At 45.9% G+C, this 24,173-nt stretch overlaps 1 protein-coding gene across 1 annotated transcript in view; it reads right to left on the reverse strand.

Moving 5' to 3' along the window:
- The window catches only part of cacna1ea (calcium channel, voltage-dependent, R type, alpha 1E subunit a), a gene marked incomplete at both ends in the record, with an annotated part of 139,103 nt that overhangs the window by 78,564 nt on the left and 36,366 nt on the right, over window positions 1-24,173 (reverse strand). Inside the window, 3 exons of the mRNA XM_083647225.1 lie at window positions 10,549-10,688; window positions 10,999-11,104; window positions 23,043-23,327. Of these exons, the coding sequence (XP_083503351.1) occupies window positions 10,549-10,688; window positions 10,999-11,104; window positions 23,043-23,327 (531 nt within the window). The remainder of the gene's footprint in view (window positions 1-10,548; window positions 10,689-10,998; window positions 11,105-23,042; window positions 23,328-24,173) is intronic.

A 24,173-nucleotide genomic window follows, 5' to 3' on the forward strand; every position in this document is an offset into this window, starting at 1 on the left:
ACACACACACACACACACACACACACACACACACACACACACAGAGCATGTGCATTATATATAGTACATCATCCCTATCATCTCCTTTTCGTTCTAGATCAAACAGACTTTAACATGTCTGGATGTACAGTAGTTGTATGCTCCAGTGGAAGACACATCTCTCCTAGCTGGTCCAGGCTAATTTTAGAGATATTGGGAAGCAGCAGGACTGGAGCCAGTGACAGTGTTGACCTGGGACGGGGTCCTCAGTCGCCACGGTAACCGCTCAGGGGGACACATACACCCCTGCTGTGTCCAAACTCATCAATCGATCAGACAACAGATGGATAATTAGATTGGATAGGACATGTCTGTCTGCGTATATTATATAAATACATATGTGCGTGCGTGTGTGCGTGTGTGTGTGTGTGTGTGTGTGTGTGTGTGTGTCTGTGCGCGCGCGCGCGCGTGTGCGTGCCTGCACGCATGTGCTACTGCTAGCTTAGAAGCAGTCAGTCATAACAGGTGTAGGACTGCCAAGCAGACAGAAGGCGTTATTGGCTGGCACAACACTGAAAGTCATGCAGTAGCAGTAGTGCCACATTTGGTTCACACCAAGCGGCAACGTCCACCTTGGAAAAATGAAGCCAACGTGGAAGTACTAAAAACAGTTCTTCGAATGGCCACTTCAAAAGTGAATCAATTCCCAATAGACCTCCATGTTAAAATGCCCAACTTTACAGCAGAAATAAACATTTTTACAGCCTGGTAAAAAAAAACAAAAAAACTTTTGGTATAGCTAATTTTACCTTTCATGACAACTGTACTGGGGGTGATTTAAAAAATATATATAACTCAATCTTTTATACAGGCTATGGCTGTAAAAACAAGTCTGATTGTATAGAAACACCAATGAGAAAATGACCCTAATTCTCACTTAATTTATTACCTCAGTAAACAATGAGTTTATGCTCTCAATAGTTCCAAGTCTTCTTCAATACAGCACAATGGTTTTTTTTTACCTTTATTTATACAGGCGGAGTCTCACTGAGAGCAATGCTCTCTTTTTCAGGAGAGCCCTGTTCACATTCACACACACATTCATACATGGAAGCTGACCAGTACAACCACAGTCTGATCTGCTGGCCACTGACCAGCTCCACTGGAGCAGTTGGGGTTAAGGGCCTTGCTCAAAGGCACCTCAGTGGTGGTAATGAGGGAGGGGCAAGTGCTGCCTTTTCACTTTCCCCACCCAGATTTATCCTGCCAGTCCCGGGGATTGAACCGACGACCTTCCGGTCACAAGCTCGCTTCTCTAACCATTAGGCCACCACTGCCCCCAACTGCCCTCACTTTTGTAAATGCCCCCACTGCCCCCAATTTTGTAAATGATGGTCCAATTTAGAGTAAAATAGACATGATGGACAGGTTGTCCAGGGATCGCACAGCTCACTGAGCATGGACCAGTAGCAGGCAGCGCCAAAAAAAAGATGGTGACGGTCAAAACGCCAAACATGAGGCTTCAAAACGGAGTCCACAAACCAGTGGGTGATGTCAAGGTGGCTGCATCATATTTTTATACAGTCTATGGTTCACACACAGACACAGACGCACACAGACACAGACACACACACACACACACACACACACACACACACACACACACACACACACACACACACACACACACACACACACACTTCTCTCAGGTGGTGGTTGGGGGTGTGTCAGGTACAACGCGGCTGAGTCAGGCAGTGTGACAGCAGCCCTGACAACATCTGAGATAATAATAGTGTGAGAAGAACACAGAACAGTACAACTCAACATCAGCAACACTGTTTAGCTGGAGGAAAGGAGAGGGAAGGGAAGGGAAGGAATGTAAAAGAGAAAAGGAATGCAAAAGAAAGGAGAAGGAAAAGGAAAAGAAAGGACAGGACCGGAAAAGGGAGTTAAGGAAAGGAACGTGTCATGGGAACCCTGGTTGCCGAGCATACTCAATTTAAGGAAAGCAAATGAGAATGAAAGAAGAGAAACAAAAGTATGTGGAAAAACAAGGAAAGTAAATGAACAGAAAGGAGAGGAAAGGTTAACAGAGAATAGAAAAAGTAAGCTGAAACTAAGTGAAAAGTGTCATATAGATGAGAAAAAGGGTGGTGGACAGTGGGGAGTGTGAAGCTCCTGTTAGCTCTCTCTCTCTCTCCTGTTCCTGCTAGCTAGCAGTAGTGACCTAGCCTGCTATCAGACTGAATCGTCAACTCGTTACACACCGTTTCCACCTTCCAGTCTGACATTGCCTCAATTCTAACCGATTTCCAGGGGATTTCTATTTTCCTTAACCAATCATTAGAGACCAACGTATCGGCCGTACAAACGTACTAATCTAATTCGGTCGGGAGAACGTAAAAAACACCTCCCCTTTGAATGCCTTCAAAGCAGAGTGCTGTTCGGATTTCAAAATAAGTGGTACTTTTCATCGATTTAAAACAGCCTCGATAGCGCATCTATCTCGTCTATAGCGGTCGCCATTGTTGTTATTACTCCATTGTGAACTTGACAACGGGAAACAGCTTGACAGCGGCGTTAGTCCCGCCCGTTGCGCTGTTTATTGATGCAGATTGGCTAATCGTTATTCCCCCTCGGTGCTCATTGGACCAGTCGGTTCTTCGACTGAGGAAATCGCTGTTGCATGTCACGATACCAGACCAGAAGCAGTCAAAACTCAACTCGGTGGAGTGGGTGGAAAGGTCTGGACCCAGGCAAGTATAGAGTATTAATAGCCCAGTTTTGACACCGAGAGAGGACTAACGACTGATGACTGAGGGCTCTGGCATCTGTCTGTTCACACACACTGCCACTCTCTCTCTATAAGCTGTTACGGCTGTATGTGTATGTTCCCTGTGGTGTTTCACCCTGTTCCTCTCCTGTCTCTACAGCTCGCCCAGGCATGCAACTAATCAGTCCTCAACGAGGCGCAGCTGTCCCAGGAAACAGGTTGACACCTTTTGGTCAGCAGCAGTTCCAATTGACCTTTTTCACAGCAGCCATTGTGTGTCTAAAAGGCAGGAAGTAACACAGGTGCAAGCTGTGTTACTTCCTGCCTTTTAGACACAAAATGGCTGCTGCACTATGTGGACGCCCCCGTTTTATCACATTTTATGGACCTGCACACACCCGTTTTTGCTTAAGTGATGAAGCTTGATTGCCAGACACATTTCTCACATTTGAGATGCCAAAGATCTTCAGAACTTCTCTAAGAAGCATTTTCTCGATCATTTCTCACTCCCAACAAGTGCCACAGAAATCTTAATGTATCTGCTCTACGCTTTTCTCATCTCTTCTCCTTCAGATCTTTTCTCTCCAATCTCCTCTCTCTGCAGATTCATCTCCTCTCCTCCATCCCCATCTCTCTGCGTGTCTCCTTCACTCTGCCTGTCCTGTATGTCTTTCCTCTCACCTCGCCTACTCAATGCCTCTTCTATTTTTCGCTCTTCTGGTTTTGAATTTACATCTCAGGCATTGAGCTGCCTCTCATCCAAGGGATCCAACAGTAGAATTCGCTTACATTTCTAGATCACCAGCTTTTCAAGGACGCAAGGAGGACAAAGGTCAACGCCACAGTAGACATTTCTGTGTGCATATACAGCAAAGAACCAGCCGTCTCCTCATCTTGAGCTAGTCTCCTCCAGTCCTTCCGAGCAGGCTCCATCTCTCCCACCCCCCCTGAGCGTCTGGCACATAGTGGTGACACAAGCCCGTGGTGGGCGTCGCCCTCTGCCAAGTGGTGCCAGTCTAATGGAGGGCTTGCCAGCTAACGGGACTGCCAAGGTGCCAATTAGTACCATTACCCATGAAGGCACCCTTCTCATCTCCTCCCATTCTATCCTGTGTTTCAACTCGTTTTCCTCTCTGCTCTCTTTGTCTAACCTGACGCTGCCAGATGGTTGTTTTCACCATAACCACCTGGGAACTCGCACTGGAAACATTTAAAAGGGGCAGGCACTTTCAAAAAAATACCTGGCAGGTGATTGGCTGAACCATCTGTCTATCACCGTCTATCATGGGCCCGCTTCTCGCTGTCGTCACCTCTAAATCCCGCCCATAGCTGCGTCTGGACACTGATTGGGCAAGGTGGATTTGACACACTCACACTCTCCCTCACAGCTTATTCTGCTAGCATGGGGAACCGGCTGTGCAAGCTTGCATGATGATCAGACTAATTCTACGTTCCAGATGACAACCCGGAGGTCTGAATTTCCCAGTTGAAATCTTCCGATTTCTGACCCCCAGACAGGCTGTGAACATCACTCCCTCTCGTGTGATATTGCTTAATTAAAGACCCCCTAAAGTCTGCGGGAAAAACCATCAGACACAAACTATTATTCAAAGTAGAGTCTTTTATATACATCTTGAAACATGACTTTAGGGGGTCTTTAAGGAAAAGCAGTAAGTGCCAATCCGTTTATTCATACCTCCCTCCCTCTCGCTCTCTGTGTATGAGGCATCTTGGAACACCAGGCAGCGTGCTGAGGTAATCACGGCCTCCAGCATCCACAGCGTTCGCAAATGCTCTCATAATTACGCATGTTGACACATAGCATAGAGTCGGGTGAGTCAGGGGGATCCACTGCAGAAGGGTTCACATGCACAATAGTCTGAGTTGCGGCATGCCTCCCACAGGCAAGATTTTCTACAATACAAATAATGACTCGCATCATGCCAGCGTAGACCATCTCAAATAATGACTCGCGTGAAAACCTGCCCCCCCATATCATTCATTTAACATATTGATTTCAAAGTTGAGATGGTTTCATGGTCCGACTCAAGGACTCATTTAGACACATACTGTAATTTGAAAAAAGCATCACTGGCTGTAAGGAAATCTCTTTTTAGTTCCTGAAAAGTTTACAATTTACAAGGTTTTCATTCAACAGCAGTGATTTGCTATTTAGGGCAAAGCATGCTACAGTGTCTTCCTGACTGCCTACTGTATACAGTATAGTGTATTTATATCAGTGGCCCAGTGGGAATCAGACAGCTCATCCTGACAGTGGTAGTGGTTAGTTTTAAGACCACAGACTGTGTGCCCTTATCACACAGATGTGTTTTGCTGTTGGCTAGAAAACACAAACCGTTTACACTACAGTTAATACATCCAGGCAGATCCAATACATTTCATTTAAGATGTTTGTTAAAGTGCTGTACTAGGTGTCATCCTGAAATGCAAATTTCTTCCATAAGGACTATGGTTGCCCAGTACCACAAATCTATATCTAATAAAGGCAGAATCGTCTGTCTGTCCTTTGCATATCTCGAGAACCGTGTCATCGACTCGACTTCAAATCGAGGAGTGCGCTTAGGGAGACCTGACAGAGTGCAGTGCCAAATTTTGTGCAATTCAGACGCGCATAGTCATAGCGTCACCTACTGGCAAGTTGCAACACTAAAAGTGGTTTATCTTGAGAAGCGTTCGTCCGATCGACTTCAAACTTGGGGATTGTGCTGCTGGGAAACCAGACAGAGTGCAATGCAGAATTCCATCCATCCACCTACTGGCAACACAAAGTGGTTTATCCCGAGAACCGAGAAAGTGCAGTGTTGAATTTTGTGCAATTTGACTAATCGGGGGCGGTGAAGAGTGGAATGGGGGGAAGGGGAGGGAGGGGAACGGGCACTGCACTAGTTACACATAATACCACAAACACAAGAACTGTACCATATTCCTTTGTGTAAAGATGAATGTGATATAAATAGACCAAATAAAACATGCTCGTAGTCGTCTGTTGCTTATTTGGGTCTCTGACCCTTCCTGTCGGCAAAGGTCTGTTAATTACTGACTGATAGACAGTGCTGGTGACTCATCTAATATTACCAGCAGATCTCATAATTCTCTGCACTCGCTCCCTAATAAGGTTGCAAACCTCGGGCGATAGCCTATGACTGAGTGTATGTGTGTGTGTGTGTGTGTGTGTGTGTGTACGTGTGTGAAGGGTCTGTGAGTACGTGTGTGTTTGAGAGAGAGAGAGAGAGAGAGAGAGAAAGAGCAAGAGAGCGAGAGAACATTTTCATGAATCCATCTTTGCTGTGGCTAGAATGATAATTTAGAAAGGGGTCTGTCTACAGCTCACTTCATCATGCTGAATATTCATCAAATTAGACCTGCAAGGCAATTGCATCCAGATCGAGAACGTCTCGTCCCCAAATCACAACAAGGCTCTAATTCAATCCAACCCAGATATGGGAAGAATAAAGGCTTTGGCTGGTTACCGGCTGTTTGGCGGTGACAGAGTGGTGGCATGTCTAGACATTCTTTCATATTACTGTGACAGATGGAATATGGCTTCTGTGACTTTCAGAGAAAATTACGTTTTGTGTTTGTAACGTCAGAGTCATCATTTGAAAATACCAACAGATTGCTGAAGAGTCAGGAAGAAGCACACACACTGACCACTGCAGAAGATGGAAACGCATGAAGAAGGATTGCCCAATCTATACACACAAGTGACACAACTCACTGTAAAGTCATGAGAAAAGTAAGGGCTGATTTGAGGTAGGGCATTCGACAGAAATGAAGTGTTTTCAACATCTGGAAAATTTTGTTATGTCGCGGGCACCGTCGTATTTTGTCGCGCAATGCGATTGGGTAGTCACATTGTGTCACACTAACGTCGCCATGGAGATTTTAGTTTTCAATTAACTGAATGCTCTTATTGATATTTTGGTCTGTAACTTTGTCGTCCTTGTTTAATTCGTTTAATTAATTTCGCTTAGCTCGCAGCAAATAGGGTCTAGCTGAAAAACTGGCAGAACAAGTCAGACAGTATCGCTACTCTTTACTGAAAGAATACAAAGCTGCGCAGATGGCATTAACGTCATGGAAAGAGATTGCCGGTATTCTGAGTATCAGTATGTTGGACTGCAAAAATGTATGTATGTTGGTGGAAAGATCTACGGGTCAGGTAGGCTATGTTTACTTTTAGACGAAAATGTTACAGTAGGCTTAGTCTCTCCCTCCCCAGACTCAAATATAACGTTGAATCGCTGCGCTCCGCATACTACATAAGTGAGTCTGTGCCACTTCACAGCCACTGCTGGTTTTTGAAGGCGGGTTGAAATTGAATGAGTGACAGGTCGTAGCACCGATGAGAGAGCGGTTCGAAAAATGGGCTGCGCCTCCCGTGTCGTCTGATCGCAAAGTCGTTACTGATTGGGGAAGACTGAATCCACCACTGGCCAATCACTGGCCAAGTGAACGGTTCCCTCCCCTAACCAGCCAGCTGGGGGGAAGCGTCCCAGACCCAGGGAGAGCTCTGTCTGCAGCATGCAGTAACGTAGTGTATCAGCGTAAGAACTCTCATGGGTCTGGCGTTGAGACTACAGTAGGCTAAACAATAACCACTCGGTGGTCAAGAAGATTATTCTGTGTCATGGAATTTTAATGTTACTTGGCTTGTGTCTTAAAGGTGGTGTAAGTGGTATTAAAATAAACTAAAAAAATAAAGTGTTAAATAGCTCTACTTTCCGGCAGCCATCACTGATATAGAGTGTTTGGTCAGTAGCATGGGTCATCTGCTCTGCAGTATACAGAAAATAAATGTTCTGGGATCCCATCCTACCGTACTTTTATCCAATCAGGAGAGAGGATTCCACAAATTAATTTTCTGGTTACTGCAGAGGGGAGGGACTGGGAGAGGCACGTTACTGACTAAAAACTCTATGAGTGAAGGCTGTCAGAATGTAGAGCTATTTAAGACTTATTCTAACATCAAAAAATCACTGCACCTTTAACAGTCAAATGGACGTTCACAAACGTTGCGTGTCTCTTTATTTTCTGTCGAGCGCCCTTGCCCTACCATAAATCAGCCTTAAAACTAGGCAGGCCTCTCTCTCTTTAACTCTCCCTCTGTGTCTCTTTATCTCTCCCCTGTGTGTGTGTGTGTCTCTCCCCCCCTCCCTTCAGAAAGGTGAGATTAGAACCATCCATTAGCATCCAGTGTGTCTGTCTCGCTGTGTTTTAATTAAGCTTCTAATTTTGGCCCTAGTCGCTTGCCGTGGGGCTGAGCGTCACATGATCAACACGCCGAGGAGGCTGGGGGCGACTGACTGTCCCCTACACGTCTTCCACACTTCCCCTTACGGTATGTCACTCCTCTCTCTATGCACTCTTTCTCTCCCCCTCCTCCGCCCCTCTCTCCTCCTCTCTCTATGCACTCTTTCTCTCCCCCTCCTCGCCCCCTCTCTCCTCCTCCCTCTATGCACTCTTTCTCTCCCCCTCCTCCGCCCCTCTCTCCTCCTCTCTCTATGCACTCTTTCTCTCCCCCTCCTCCGCCCCTCTCTCCTCCTCTCTCTATGCACTCTTTCTCTCCCCCTCCTCCCTCCCTCTCTCCTCCTCTCTCTATGCACTCTTTCTCTCCCCCTCCTCCGCCCCTCTCTCCTCCTCTCTCTATGCACTCTTTCTCTCCCCCTCCTCCGCCCCTCTCTCCTCCTCTCTCTATGCACTCTTTCTCTCCCCCTCCTCGCTCCCTCTCTCCTCCTCTCTCTATGCACTCTTTCTCTCCCCCTCCTCCGCCCCTCTCTCCTCCTCTCTCTATGCACTCTTTCTCTCCCCCTCCTCCCTCCCTCTCTCCTCCTCTCTCTATGCACTCTTTCTCTCCCCCTCCTCCGCCCCCCTCTCTCCTCCTCTCTCTATGCACTCTTTCTCTCCCCCTCCTCCCTCCCTCTCTCCTCCTCTCTCTGACAAAGCGCTGGGTATCGTTCGGAGGCAAGCCTCAGCTCAGCTCATCAATAATGGAACAGCCACAATCATAGAATTCTCTAAGAACCTGTCTGTCTGACACCCTTTCTACTTTTGTGCTATGGATTTATTAATATTTCATCCACGCGTGCGTGTGTGTCCTTTACAACCATAAACATTTCCTCTTTCAGCTCTGACACAGTGAGTCACTTTAGCGCTCTTGAAAAGGCAACTGCTATCAAATGCCCTTTTAAAATAACAAAAGTAACACCTTTCCCTCACTGAATAGATAGACTGGTATGAGCCCCCCTGGGCCTTTAAGCACCACATAATCCATGTATTGTAAGTACACAGAATAAGATGCTAGATTATGGGAAAGCACGAGCTGTAGCCACCTCACAACAGACTGCAGCTGCTGTTGGCATCACTTCACTGCTTCAGTGTTCAGTCTGCTCCAATATTGTGTTTAGGTTGCACTTAAGCCTCAAGTTCTGCTACACCAGTCTAAATCTCTCCCATGACTCTGGCGAAATTAATTAAGTCAACGAAGGAAAATAAACCCAGCTTTGGCAAGTGGAGAGGTGTACACTGTCTCCTCATGTGGATTGAGTTTAATACATTGATTTCCAAAACTACTCGTTAGCAAAACCATTCAAAAGTGAATGTGCATGTAAATCATTATGTAAATTGATGTTTTTGTGTGTGTGGTGTGGTGCAGACCAAACCACACCAAGACTGCCTTAAAATGCAGGAAATGATTCCAAAATGCTTTTAGCAAAAGGTTTTATCAGTATAAGGAGATGGATATTGAAATATGATAGCCTGCAGCTACTCATGCTTGAAAAGCCCAGCAGAACAAAATGAACCAAGCGAAAACTTGACTCGGGTCAAGATGAGGTGAAATGAACACATTTCCCATCAGTACTTAAAGAGTAACTAACCCTTAAAACACTTTTTTCAGCTTTTAACCAATATATATATGGCTTTTGAGGTGGTGCATAAAGGATTCTGGTCAAAATCTCCACATTTGAGACTAAACTGTTAGAATTCTATAGACTGTATAGTTTTGAGGCAGCAAGAGAGCCCTCTATGGGTTCAAACCCGCTTTTTTGGGGGGGCACTCCAAAATGGCCGATTTGGTTGTCTGTTACGTCACGGCCAACTCCCCCCTTTCCCACTCATGTGAAATAAATAAAAATCATGTGATCATTAGCTAATGCCAGATCCATAATAGAAGAGTTGCAACATCTCCATTCACTCCAATGGACCCGTTTTTAGCGAGGATTGAGAAGGGCTGTCCGTTTGTGACATACTTTCTAAAGGGTCAGATGTTTAAAGAATCAAATTGTATATTATCACTATCAGCTATATTTTATGCATTAAATGTAGCACGAGCCCACTTCCTGGGTGCTGCTGTGGCAACGCAAGGCATTGTGGGTAATATGGTACTGTGGCTAATGCTAAAGAAAACCAAATTGCAGGTGTGATTCACATTCAATCAAGACCGGCAAACAACAAGGAACTTCATCTCAAGCAATGCAAAGCAAGCTACTGGCCAAACTTGAGCAGCCAAGCTCATTAGAAACAACTGTGAGCTGTGTGTCCAGAAAGCCTGCATTTGAAAAGCTGCACATCCCTCAGTTGTTGACCTGAATGTGGCCCAGTAACATCAGGTGTTTTGAATACACTGTCTGCATCTCACACACCAACCACTCCTATCCACTGATCATGCTAATAAATCTTCACAGATATACATCCAAATACCGTACAGTATAAACACACGTGTGCACACACAGACGCGCGCAAGCATGCACACACACAGATTCAGCTGCACTCACCCACTGAGGACCACTATGAAGTCCATGACGTTCCATCCGTTCCTGAGGTAGGAGCCTTTATGGAATACAAAGCCCAGGGCGATGATCTTTATCCCCGCCTCGAAACAGAACATCCCTATGAAGTAGGGCTCTGTCTTCTCCTGTTGAAGGCAAAAGGCAGATCGGCAGACTGATCGTTAACAACATGCCACTGTGTCTCATCGTTGGCTGTCATTTTGAATTCTTTTGCAATAAAAGGGTTCCTTTTTTATTTCTGAGAATGAATGCTCCATCATAATTATATAAATTGCATTTGAGCGACTTGAAAAAATATTGTGAAGTGTGTGTATGTGTTCAAGGATGTCTTGTCTAAATGTGAACACAAATAAAGATATCAATGTGTGTGTGTGTGTGTGTGTGTGTGTGTGTGTGTGCGTGCGTGCGTGCGTGCGTGCGTGCGCTGTGTCTCACCAGTCTCTTAGACATGGGGGTTTTGTCCTCTCCTGGCAAGTGCTGCTCCAGAGCCAAGACGATGCAGTTGGCGATGATGGTAGCGAGGATCATGTACTCAAACGGAGTGGAAGGCCAAGGTTAAGGAGCTTACCAAACTTGTAGACCTACCTAATGCTGACCTTCTGGTAGTGTTGACCTTAAGTGACACGTGGATGATTCACAGTTTGAAAGGGAAGGAGAATATATACACCAAATCAAACACAACGCAAATGCAGTCGATTAATCAGAGGGTGTTTTGAAAATGTGTCTGTGTACTGTGGACTAAAAATGACATTAGGATTGTTATTATACTTTGTGTAGGGCACAGAAAGTTGGCTCTCAGTTCACCAACTGACAACACGGAGGCCACTGGCAAGCTGCCAGGATGAATCTGCAACATGTAGCATGTATTCTGTCTCATTATAGGCTAGCAGAAGCAGGCTAGTGGAAAGATGCAATGCAGAGCACCTGGTAGAAAGCAGTAAATCCTCTCCTCTCCTCTGCTATAAACACTCAATTGTTCACTGCCATTTTAGAATGTTGCTTTTTCACATCAAATCACATTGATTTAGGATAGGACATAATTAGTTGAGTTAATTAAATCAAAGCCACCGGCGCTGCAACTTCATTATAATATAATGTCAGTATAGAGATAAAACAGACAAACATTGATTCCTCTGTATGAAACAGCATTAACCTGTCATGTTTTAGCCCGGGGGCCTGAGACTCATCCAGACACTGCCTCTACTGTACCTTGTCTGAGGACAGCTGGAACAGACAGGGACAGACAGACAGACACACACACACACACACACACACACACACACACACACACGCACACGCACACGCACACACACACACACGCACACGCACGCCCATGCACAGGCAATCAAAGGCTTATCAAAGAGGGATGAATGGGTGGGTCAGAAACCTGATCTGTTAAATAGGGTCACTCCTACTACAACAAGCTTCCCAGCATGCACCAACAGACCTCTGAGGTTGATGGTTCAACTCCTCCCTGAGGCTAAGCCAGCAATGTGCTCTTGATCTAATGTGGTGGGTGGGCTGTGCTCTTTCTCCTGGTTATGTGCAGAAGAGGTAGGAAGCAGGGGAGGTTAGATCTGGAGTGGAGTGGAGAGAGGGAGGAATAAGGAGACCTAATGAGAAATAAGCGATGAGGGGGAAAAGGGTGATCAGCGAAGGAGAATAAGGCTGTTATATAGCCCAGCGGTTTTCAAAGTGGGGGCCGGGGCCCCCTGGGGGGCCGCCAGGCGACACTAAGGGGGCCTCAGCAAATGAATGTAAATGCTTTAAAAATACCGGGCATTATCGTCGTACAAGCGATATCTGCTTTTGTGCTTGTGCCCTGGTTTGCGCGCCGTAACGCCGTGTCTATGCTATCGTCAGATGAGCGCAGACTGCCATAAATCCTCACATTTGCTATGGTCCCTATACGCGCAACTTTTTGTGCTAAGACCTCTGAAAAGCAGGTTTTAGCGCAGAAAAACCCCGCTGCGCTTGAGCGTACCATTATTCTCCGCTCTGCGCAGCGCCGTGCAGGGGAAATCCTTGGATACGTCATTACGCATGGATGTCCCATTAAAATACAAATACCAGGACATCAAATTCTGCTGCTAAAATTGCGGAACAGCAGATTATTCAGTGAGGCAATCAACTATTATTCACTGAAAAACTTTTATCGCATGTAAAGTGCCACAAACATGCTGATAGCGTCTTTCTACCCCCTCTCTCTCCCTCTCTATCTCTCTCCGAAACCTCACGCACGCACACCATACTGCATCACCCAGATTAATGAATCACCAATGCTAAAATAAATACTTAGGTCGGGTTCACACCAGAAAGTCCGGGTCCTTGGTTCGGGCCAGAGAAGAGGATGATACATTGTTTCGTTTTTCAGCTGGTTCGGTTTGCGTTCACAAGGCCAAAATCCACTAGTCCTGCCCACACGAACCAAAGTCACGTGGGCAGAAATCTCGTTCTATTATCCACATTATTTTTGTGAGGCTCCGCTGTAAAATAATTCTGGGAGCAATATCTGGACTAGAACGTGAGCAGCTGTGTGTTTACGCTTGTTGGCTTGACGCTGCCTGGATAGTACTCTGCACTGTATGAGCGAGAAGCGCCTGGCTAGCGGGGTAATCTGCACTGCAGCACGTGCCTCCCGGTGCCTCCTCGCATCGCATTTCCTTGTTGAACTCCGACGTTAAAAGTTTGCTCGTTACAAAATAACACTAGTTTTGGGAATGTAGCCTAATAATGTTTTCTATCACATCCGCTAACCTGTTGCTCGTTGAACAAGTCGGCATTTATCAGCTCAGCTGCAACGTTTACAGATGGGTACATAGACGCGCTGTGTTGTGTCCCTTTTTACAGTCTATGGTTGTGTCAAGCTAGACGTAACGGGGGAAGAGGACAGCAGAAGGAAGCATCATGGTGCATCATGGCCGCCAAAAATAAGGTGGATTGGCCATACAATTTGTCGGGGCAAAAGTAAACAAACCCTGCCACTAGTCATTTGTGTCTGTTTGTGATGTCGCTGGTAACGAGACGAGATAAGCTAGCTAACTGCTACAGCTAGCAAGCAGCTTCTTCTTCAGTGGGAGCTTCCAAAACAGGAAATAACCAAAAAAATCAACACAAAAAACCACATGCTTCCTCCGACTAGTCCGGGTGGGGTTCACACCAGAAATGGGCCGCTCCAGAGTTCGCTTGAGAGCGGACCGAGACCACCTCTCACAGGCGAACCAGAGCGCGGTTTTTAGTCCGCACCAGAGTTCGAGTAGGAGCGTTCACACCGACCCTATGGACCGTACTAAAGGGGAAAGGTCCGATAGACCGGACTAAACAAGGCTGGTGTGAACCCGCCCTTAGCCTACTAAAATATTAGTCTACAATTATTTCCCCCCTTTGAGTAGCCTACATTGATCTGTCAGTTAGTTCTCTGTCAGCTCTCATCTCCCTCTCTCTCCAAACCGCCCCTCTCGGCTATGTCACTCACTCGCCCTCGCTCTCAGTGATAAAGAAAATAAAAAAGTTCTACTGAAACTAATTATCCCCAACCAGACTAGTCGGGTTTTCTGTGGAAAAATAAACAGGAACAAATAGGCTACAAAGAGGGGTTAATGGGAAATTAATTTAGAAAACTTGGACATTGTAGTAGCCTACTTGCAATATTATTGTTTCCAACACGTTTCTATTTTCCAGTCAATGAATGAACCCGAATTGCATCAATTAAAACCTGCAAATCACAGATGTTTTTAACAGGTGAACATATGATGCAATGGTTGTTGTGAGATGTCCAAATTACACATGGAGAGAATTACAGCATGCATCGCGCAAACTGTATTAAAAGGAATGTGAGACGGGAATCTGATTGGTTTGATTGATGTAACGCCCAGGCATTGCCAGGCCACACCTGTGAATAATGCAGATGGCTAAGACCGCCCAAATCCCTTTTGCACTGCGCGCATGTGGCATTTTGCGGGGCACGGAGAATAGCAGATGACTTGGCACGCCTCCAATTTGCGCCTGCGCCCGGCGTTAAAGACGCGCAAGCACTAAATTACAGCTTTTACCAAGATAGGGCCCACCATCTTTATGGGGAAGGAAATGCTTCACTTATATTTGTCAATACTACAATAAATAACTAAATATATTTTTGTTATATTTTATAATTCTATCTAGTGTAGTATTAACAAATATAATTGGATCCTTTCCTCCCACATAATATTATGTGGAATATAATAATCATATTTGCCATGCCCATCTTTCTAATTGCCTGTCACGGCTGCCAGTCAAAACGTCATCACATTCATTGTCATTTCCCCCTGGTGTGGGTGATAGTCTGGAACAATGTTTATAACGGAAAAATAGAAATATTAAATATTGAATATGAAGAAATTAGAAAATATTTGAGATACAAATATAAGTATTGGGTTATTGCATTAGTAAAAGTAAGGAAATATATTCTGAGGTTGTATGGATGTGATTTTTGACATTTTCAATAGTATAATTGTCAATGGGTTTTTTAAGACATCTTGCAATAGGGGGCTGCGGCCAAATTCTAATGCTATCCAGGGGGACTTGGCATGGAAAAGTTTGGGAACCCCTGATATAGCCTACGTAGAGAGGGAGGGCGGAGCTTGAGGAATGAGGTGGGCTGGTAGGAGGCAATGACAGCGAATAAGTGTGATGACAGCGGACGGATCAATGTTGTGCTGGCAGCTGTAACCCAGCAGGGTTATCCAGGGACATGTGAGTGATGAAAAGCTAAATAAACAGAGCAAATACAATCTGACTCCCACCAGCCTCCAGGGACTCTGACTCAGACCTGGGCTGCGCCGCACACTGACTGTTGAGTGTAAAGACAATCAGTGAATTGTTCCAAACCACAGCAGCCATCAGCAGCTAGTAGATAATGAGAGATCACAAAGATGAGCTTCACTAGATAATATTCTGTCTCAGTCTCGGGTTTGTTTTTGTCTCAAAGTGAAGTGGATCTTCTGATTCACTGCCCTACAATCAGCAGCAAGGCTTTAGGCACAGTGAGAGCTCTCAGCGGCAGCCAGCCAGCCACACCCCGCATTCCCTCAAACACACTCAACAAACAGGAGGGGGCGGCGAGGAGACGGGAGGAGAGACACGGAGGTAAGGAAGGGAAGAAAAGAGAGAAGATGAAGACAGAAGGAGAGAGGAGAGAGGTATCCACGGCAACGGGCTTCTCTCCCAGCCAAAAGTCAATGCCACAAGATGGTTACCGGGCAGCTGAACTATCTCTGGCTCCCGTGTATCTATGGCTGTATCTACACACACACACACACACACACACACACACACACACACACACACACACACACACACACACACACACACACACACACACACACACACACACACACACACATACACACACACACACACACACACACACACACACACACACACACACACACACACACACACACACAGAAGCCAATACACTGGGTAATTTAGAGCACAAGATGAGGGACCTATAGGCCAGTGTTTTAATCTCATTTAGATGAATAAGGTTGTCAACCGAACAAGGACTTGTCAAAGGCCTCATTTATTATAATAATATACCGGTATATATATTTTTAACTTTATCCTGGATCAAATTATGCGGTCATTTCCAAGAACATGATCAAAACAAGTAAAAAAAAAAAGATGTCTAGACCATTAATACATTGAGTAATGACAGGAAATTGTTTTCAAAGTTTTTAAGAAAACATCTCTGCATAAGAAACTTTGAAATGAGACCCCAGGTGTGAGTGTGCTGCCTGTGCCTAACCGTGTGAAAACGGCCCAAAATAAAACAAGGTGTGAGGTTGGCAGATTGGGCAAAGAGGCTGCCAAGAAAAAGTCAAGTCAAGTCAAGTCAAGTCAAGTCAAGTGTATTTGTATAACCCTAATTCACAAGCATGTCTCAGAGGGCTTTACAGAGAATATGTCTAGCTAAGTCTAGCTAAGCACTACCAATAAACAGAATTGAACAATCTTATATTAGAGAGATAGGGGGAGGGGGGAGAGAGAAGGGAGAGAAGGGGCGAACAGGGGGGAGGGAGGGGGAGAAGAGAGAGATAGGATGTTTGCATACCTACTGTAAGGCCCCATCATATTATAACTATATATACTGTACTGTACATATAAATACACATAGGCTCTCACACAGGTGACCTCAAAGATCTCTGATGTAAAATGTCATGACTTCTGATCACTCACTTTGCAAGTCGGCACACTTCAACGACCTAAAGGTTTTGTTTCTTCCTGGTTTCTTGAACTTGTTTTTCACCTCATAAAAGTTATTTAGGGGTAAAGAGTCTTGTTTCCACAGCGAGAAGCTGGAGAAGCTGCTATACAGTGTGTACTTACTGTGTACAAACCACCAGCGACTGTGAGAAACACGCTGCAAAATTGTGCATAATTTGTAAAATTCCCATTCTCTTACTTCCCCAGAGAATGAATAAAATTTTCTGACTTTCCCTGACTGGAAACATCTCCCAAAAAATTCCATGCTCAGTTGGAGGTCTGTTCACAATACTTAACCCCACTCAACAAGTGTCTTTCTTTATCCAAAACCACCCTATCCGTCTCGCTGCTGCATGACGTCACGGAACTTTTATTTTTGGAAGCAAATTTGACGTCAAGGATCGTCAGCCATGCAGAACCCGGCAAGGAGGCGTCTCGTGAGGCGAGCTGTGAGTCACTGTGAAGATGGCACTCTGCCTCCACTCTCAAACATGCGTGTAAAAATAGACGGAGAGATGGAGCGCGACGCGCTGTGCATCTGTGAACACGCCGACGCCCAGATTGGCTTCAAGCCCCGTGTTATTATTATTACAAAGGCGTGAAAATGCAAACGAATCACAGGCATCTGAGCCGAGCCTATTGCAATTCTGAGAGTTGGCTGTGGCCTGTGTGTGTGTGTGTGTGTGTGTGTGTGTGTGTGTGTGTGTGTGTGTGTGTGTGTGTGTGTGTGTGTGTGTGTGTGTGTGTTATGCAGAGGGCAGGATTATATATACAAACATAAAGTAGAGAAAAGACTGGGGTGTTCTCTCAAGGTGGAGTGATACAAGCAAGTAAACTGACGATAAGGCAAAATAACCAACTATATTTAAGGCTAGGAAAGGTTAAAGAATTGAAAGGACAAAATAGAAAAGGTGACTGAATTTTTGTACATTTCTGAGGATACAGGTATGTTTTCTGGCTCAGGAGAGATGACATTATCAGACTATAATAAGCTCATTTGCAGCATGTACAACTTGTTGGAGTCCATGGTCAGTGTGCTATTCGCTGACAATGAAGCCACCCATGGCTCTGCACCTGCAATACGTCTCTGATACAGTCCAGAGCTCGACTAGCTCTCGGTCCTGAATCTACTCTCAGGTCCACTCCTCCTCTATCTGAGCCTCTGGCCTGAGCTACTCTCAGGTCCACTCCTCCTCTATCTGAGCCTCTGGCCTGAGCTACTCTCAGGTCCACTCCTCCTCTATCTGAGTCTCCATCCTGAGCTACTCTCAGGTCCACTCCTCCTCTATCTGAGCCTCCATCCTGAGCTACTACTCAGGTCCACTCCTCCTCTATCTGAGCTTCTGGCCTGAGCTACTCTCAGATCCACTCCTCCTCTATCTGAGCCTCTGGCCTGAGCTACTCTCAGGTCCACTCCTCCTCTATCTGAGCCTCCGGCCTGAGCTACTCTCAGGTCCACTCCTCCTCTATCTGAGCCTCCGGCCTGAGCTACTCTCAGGTCCACTCCTCCTCTATCTGAGCCTCCATCCTGAACTACTCTCAGGTCCACTCCTCCTCTATCTGAGCCTCCGGCCTGAGCTACTCTCAGGTCCACTCCTCCTCTATCTGAGCCTCCGGCCTGAGCTACTACTCAGGTCCACTCCTCCTCTATCTGAGCCTCCATCCTGAGCTACTCTCAGGTCCACTCCTCCTCTATCTGAGCCTCCATCCTGAGCTACTCTCAGGTCCACTCCTCCTCTATCTGAGCCTCCATCCTGAGCTACTCTCAGGTCCACTCCTCCTCTATCTGAGCCTCCATCCTGAGCTACTCTCAGGTCCACTCCTCCTCTATCTGAGCCTCCATCCTGAGCTACTACTCAGGTCCACTCCTCCTCTATCTGAGCCTCCGGCCTGAGCCAGCCAGTTAATCCTGAGGATGAATGTGGCCATAGCTCAGTCAGCCCTATTCACACACGACAGCCGTGTCAGCTCCGAGCCATAGTCTGAAATGATTGTTTTGTTCTTATACACACCTCGAGGTCAGGACATATAGAGGCAGGTGGAAATACAGCTGTTTGACTGCCAGAAGTGTTGATGGAGCGTGAGAAGAAGGGCTTTAATGGTGGGACATACATCAAGTCTGATGTTTTGTGGATTGAGAATATGAACTTTCTGTCAGCAGATTGTTGGAATGAAGAACCACGCATGCCTAGCAGAGTGTTTGAGAATAAACACGAGAGTCAAGCACTTGGCTATTTAATACTAGTGCCATATTCTTCAACTAGAGCCACCGTAAAACTCTCGGTAAAGCAGGGAAAAGCATAAAGACAAATGAGAGTCGTTTCCAAAATAAACCTGAAAAAAAGAGGAGAACTCACACCCCCCGTCTGATGTCTGAAAAATATGGGCTACCAGCGGCCGTGTCTCACACATGGTTATTTGCACCTGCACTGATGAAACAAACTATTAAATCCAACAATCAATTATTTAAAGGTGTATCTTCTCACTGGGAAGTTTCCCGCTGCGGGGGCCTCCGGTGGTGATCTAGGGATCAGACAGGAGGAGCAGCTGCCAGCCTCTCCAGGCCTGCGGCACTCAACTTGGGCCATGTGCTTCATTAGCCCCGCCTCTTCCCCGCTGGCCCCCGAGTGGCCTCGCATCGACCGGCGCCGCGGGTAGGCTGCCAGGCAGAACTCACGCATCAGCCCGCCGCCACAGCCACACGCTCGTGCGCTCGGAAGCCCACACACGTCACCGAGGCTCCGGGCGTCACGCCCCCGGGCCACGGGAGCCTCCAGAGGATTCCTGCATTGATGACCGACCGCTGTTACCTGAACACTCTGAAAGAAAGAGCCACTTATGGCAGGGCGAGCGCGGCACACATGGTGCTCGAACAAAAGGCTGACCTTTAGGAGATGTCGTGTTGAGATTGTGCGTGTGTGTGTGTGAGAGTATGTGTGTGAGTGTGTGTGTGTGTGTGTGTGTGTGTGTGTGTGTGTCTGTACTTGAATCTGTGTGCCTAATGTGAAGCAGGGTGCTTGGTTGTGTTGGTGCTCTTATGTGTAGCACTAATATAATAGAGCAGTGTCAGTACCAGTTCTCTGTATGTGTGTGTGTGTGTGTGTGTGTGTATTTGTATGCAAATGTATGCATGGATACTATGTGTGTGTGTGTGGGGGGGGGTCTTACCTATGAGGCAAAGGGAGGCGGGGCTGCCTGGGGCCCCACACTGACTGTGCACAGCACCGAGTCCAGAGGGATCCACGAAACTAAGCAGAATGTGAGTTCACGGATCCGGATGGTTTTAACCAGGCTACATCAGCAGCAGCAGCAGCAGCAGCAGCAGCAAAGCTACCCATGTAGAGCGGGGGGGTGGGGCTTGCATGCATACTTTGCTCAGCCAATCAAACTGAATGGATATGGATTAAAAAGAAAAAGGGTCGGGATTCAGGGGGCCCCATGCTCTCCTTTGCCTAGGACCCGCAAATCACTAAGACCCCTGACTATGTGTACGTGCATGTATACTGTATACATGGATGTGTGTACGTACTCTGTGTACCAGGTCCACTGCGTACTGAATCTTCGCACCTCAGCGAGCGAGCCTCTCCTCACAGAAAGAGCAGATATAGGACAAATCAGCGTGACATCATCACGACAACAAGAAAGCCCTTCCGGGTGCCACTGCAGCAGAAACTAGTATGAAATAAAGCTGAAAAGCTGTGCCAAACAAATGTTAATATCTCAAAAACTATACATCACCATTTTGTGTCTAAAAGGCAGGGAGTAACATAGGTGCATTATGGTTTCCAACTTCCAGTACATTTAGGTGTTCCAGTGCTGGGGCCCTAATTAGTGAGTTGGTTGCACCTGTGTTTACCCTGCCTTTTTCGACACAAAATGGCCCCTGTGAAAAGGGTCGGTTGCCCCCAGAAGCTGTTGAAGCCATTTGTTTACCAACAGCCTGATCCGTCGCATTGACCAGACGCTCAACCACCTGCTCAGCATCACTCCCTTCAAAAGCACAATAGGAAGCAACGTGAGTAATGGCTTGATATAATACTATACGACACAGCAATCAGACTTCATTACATGTTATGCCTGTTAATGTCTGTTAATCAGATACAGTTGAGCTCATTAGCTGTAATGGGACACTCCCTCCACAACAACACATTAACCTGAAGGTTATTTAGTCTGCCCGCTTTCCTTCTGCTCATGGACAGACTTTAGTTTGGGGATGTTGTTAAATAAATAGTATTGAGATTTAAAGCCATTTCTTGTCATATACTTTTTCCATAGAGTATAATTCATTGATAAATACGATCTAAAACTAGAATAGAGTTGTGTGTCATTTTGTCATTTCTAGGTAAAAGTGCCTCAAACATTTTTAGAAATTATCCCAACCTCTGGTTGCAAGTATCTGTAACTCTACACGCAACGCAAACACACCTCAACCTTTTTTCCAACACGTTTTCAACCACTTTCTATTTTTAAACACTTCAATGAACATGTGAACCCAAAGAAAACCTCAATAGACTCAGAGGAACAATAGAAGCATGCCCATTCTATTTGCTGGGTTATTAAAGTCAGCAGGCCAGGCAGTCAGGCAGTCAGCCAGGCAGGCAGTCAGGAAGCTGCTGAATGGAGCGGAACAATAGAGGCGGAGAGGCCACACACCTGGACACCTGCTGAGCTGCACTACAGCAGCACAAAGACATCACACCACCAATAGACACTTGACGTGTGGTTCTCCTCAATAAGAGGAAACCAGACTTTTCCCTTTTCAGTAACAGACGAGTCAATCATTGCGTTTTGGCAAGTGGCTGCAAGTAATCATGAATCTAACAGCAAAAAGTAAAGAAAAAAAATAGAAAAGTGCTATGTAATATGGATTTGGATAATGCCACTCTCTGGCTCATTGACAGTGTTTGGGCAGATAGTGACAGCTAGATTTTAGTATTGGAACTTTCACGAATGGAGGTTGGATGCTGAAAATGTGGTTAAATCTATCATTCAATGGTCTACATTTACTCAGTGGGAGAGGCAGTGATTATGCTAGCTACAGCAGCGCTACATACTGTAGCCTCCTGTTGACAGAAAAGACACACCTCCATGAGAATAGAGAACGACCTGTGTGTCCGTCTAAATCCACTTTCCACTGATGACTCCTCCCCTAGGAATTTCTGTTTCTCTCTATGCAGCAGGTACAGAAGATTTACACCAATATTATTTTATTAGGTGTTAACTATTTGTTTGTAAGATAGATCCTTCTGTATTCAACCTCATACATTTTGTCCATTCGGTTGTGCTTCTTTGGTGAAGTAAGGCAGGGCCAACCATTATGCCTCAAAACATCATTGTTCCATTCTATTCTATCTAAATATGTCCCCTGCTGTTCAAAATTGAAAAGTGAGTGTTGATTTTAACTTTTTTTTTTTTTTTTTTTTAAATCTGTGGAAGGGAATATGAGACATAACCAACAATTATCCTATTCAAGATAAGGCAAGTCTACCATGAATTCACATGGTCCAGTCTGAGTCATCTCAGTAATATGTGGCCTGACTCCTGTTACATCCAGTTGGTGAAACACTGAAATGTCTTTGATCAATCAATCACACACACATAGACACAGCAGAACCGCAAGAAACAATAAACTGAGATACAATGAATATGCTGAACTCAAAACAAAACAAATTGTTTGGTGCTGTGTGTGTGTGTGTGTGTGTGTGTGTGTGAGAGAGAGAGAGAGAGAGAGAGAGAGAGAGAGAGAGAGAGAGAGAGAGAGAGAGAGAGAGAGAGAGAGAGAGAGAGAGAGAGTGTGTTGTGGGTGTCTGTGTGTGTGCTGCTATCCATGGTGCTGAATTTGCCTCGATAGCGCACAGGATTTGCCTGTTGGAAAACTGTGTACTTGTTGCCAGGAATGTAGCTGTTGAGAGTAATCCCACCTAATCTCAATTTACCCACTTTTTATAGGCTATTTACAAAATACAGTTTCGCCTCCTTTTTAGGCTGGCAGAAATCTTAATCAAGTACATTCATAATACTGTATCAGAGAAAGTAGTAGGCCTATCCAACTGATGTAAGTTTTATGGGTTATATGTTTTCTAGAAATAGGTTGATTTTTATTTCTATTGGTGGTTGTTACTTGTTTGTTGATCAACAGATGGAGTTTACCTATATTTTAATTTCTCTCCTATGTGCCTGCTTGGACATCTTGGTGAGTGTTAACGTATATCACACCTTACCCACTTCATTTCCACCCTAAGCAGAAAGGATATGGCCACTCTATGATTTTCTTGGCGTACTTCCTGACCACGTTGTCCTCGCTGAAGATGAAGAGGGACCTGTTGACGGTGAAGCAGTTCTGCCTGACGGGGATGGGGTTGTACAGGGCCATGGTGCGGGCGCGCTGCGCTTTGGTCTGCTTGAAGGCTGGGGAGATGCCGCCTGTGGACACGGCCGCCCCATCCCGGTTGCGGTTGCGCTCGGAACCCCCATCCCCAGAGCTCAACAAGCCCGGGACGTCGTCTCCGAACCGGGCCATTCTGCCAAAAGCAAACCAAAACGGGAGAGAAGAGAGAGTCAGGGAGGGAGAGGAGGTTAGGTCCTCCAAGGGCGCGGTGCTGCGCTCGCTCTGGCAGCAGTGGAGGGGGAGATCTTGACCAGCTTTAGTCCATCAGTAGGCTAATTTTATTCACAAAAACATCGTATCCAGTGTTCCAACACTTCAGCAGAAAAACAGTCGCGGCTTTCTGTCCAGTGTGTCACGTCTTCGCTCCAGTGAGGAGCCCAGACAAAGCAACACGTCGTTTGCCCCTCAAGTGCGCTCTGCGTAAAACAGATCCAAAAATAATTCAAATTTGCATCATTTAACACTCTAGCGTCTCAAATGAAATCGTAAGCTCTCAAAACTCGGTGTGTACGGTCCATTTTGCAGCGTTTCACCCACCCACATACTTGTAGTAGCGCACAGAAAAGCCGCAACAGGTCACGTCTTCAGAGCGGCCATTCTCAATCCCCCGAGCAAAAAGAAGAAGCGCAGGCTGATCCATTGATTTCAAATCAACAAACGCGCAATAATTCACCGACTCATTTTTAATATCCGATCACTTCTGTCTTCCCTCTCCTCTCCTATCTTCACCACCTAACGTTATGCGATCAACACTATGACTAGTCTACTGGTACTGCATGCGTAAAAGAAACGGAAGAAACTTTTCGCATTTGGAACATCCCCCATCCTGGTCGTCTCCAAAGCAGACAACGTGTCGTGAACACAAAGCTGTCAACTAGCTACATGACACGCGGCTGAAAAGAAAATCCTCTATCGTGTGCCCCCTCGACTCTTCCCCGCACTGTAAGAGACATGTGGCGCCACACGCCACAGATCACTA

The sequence above is a fragment of the Poromitra crassiceps genome, assembly GCF_964638095.1.
Source record: "Poromitra crassiceps genome assembly, chromosome: 12".
In the NCBI taxonomy this organism is placed as follows: domain Eukaryota; kingdom Metazoa; phylum Chordata; class Actinopteri; order Beryciformes; family Melamphaidae; genus Poromitra; species Poromitra crassiceps.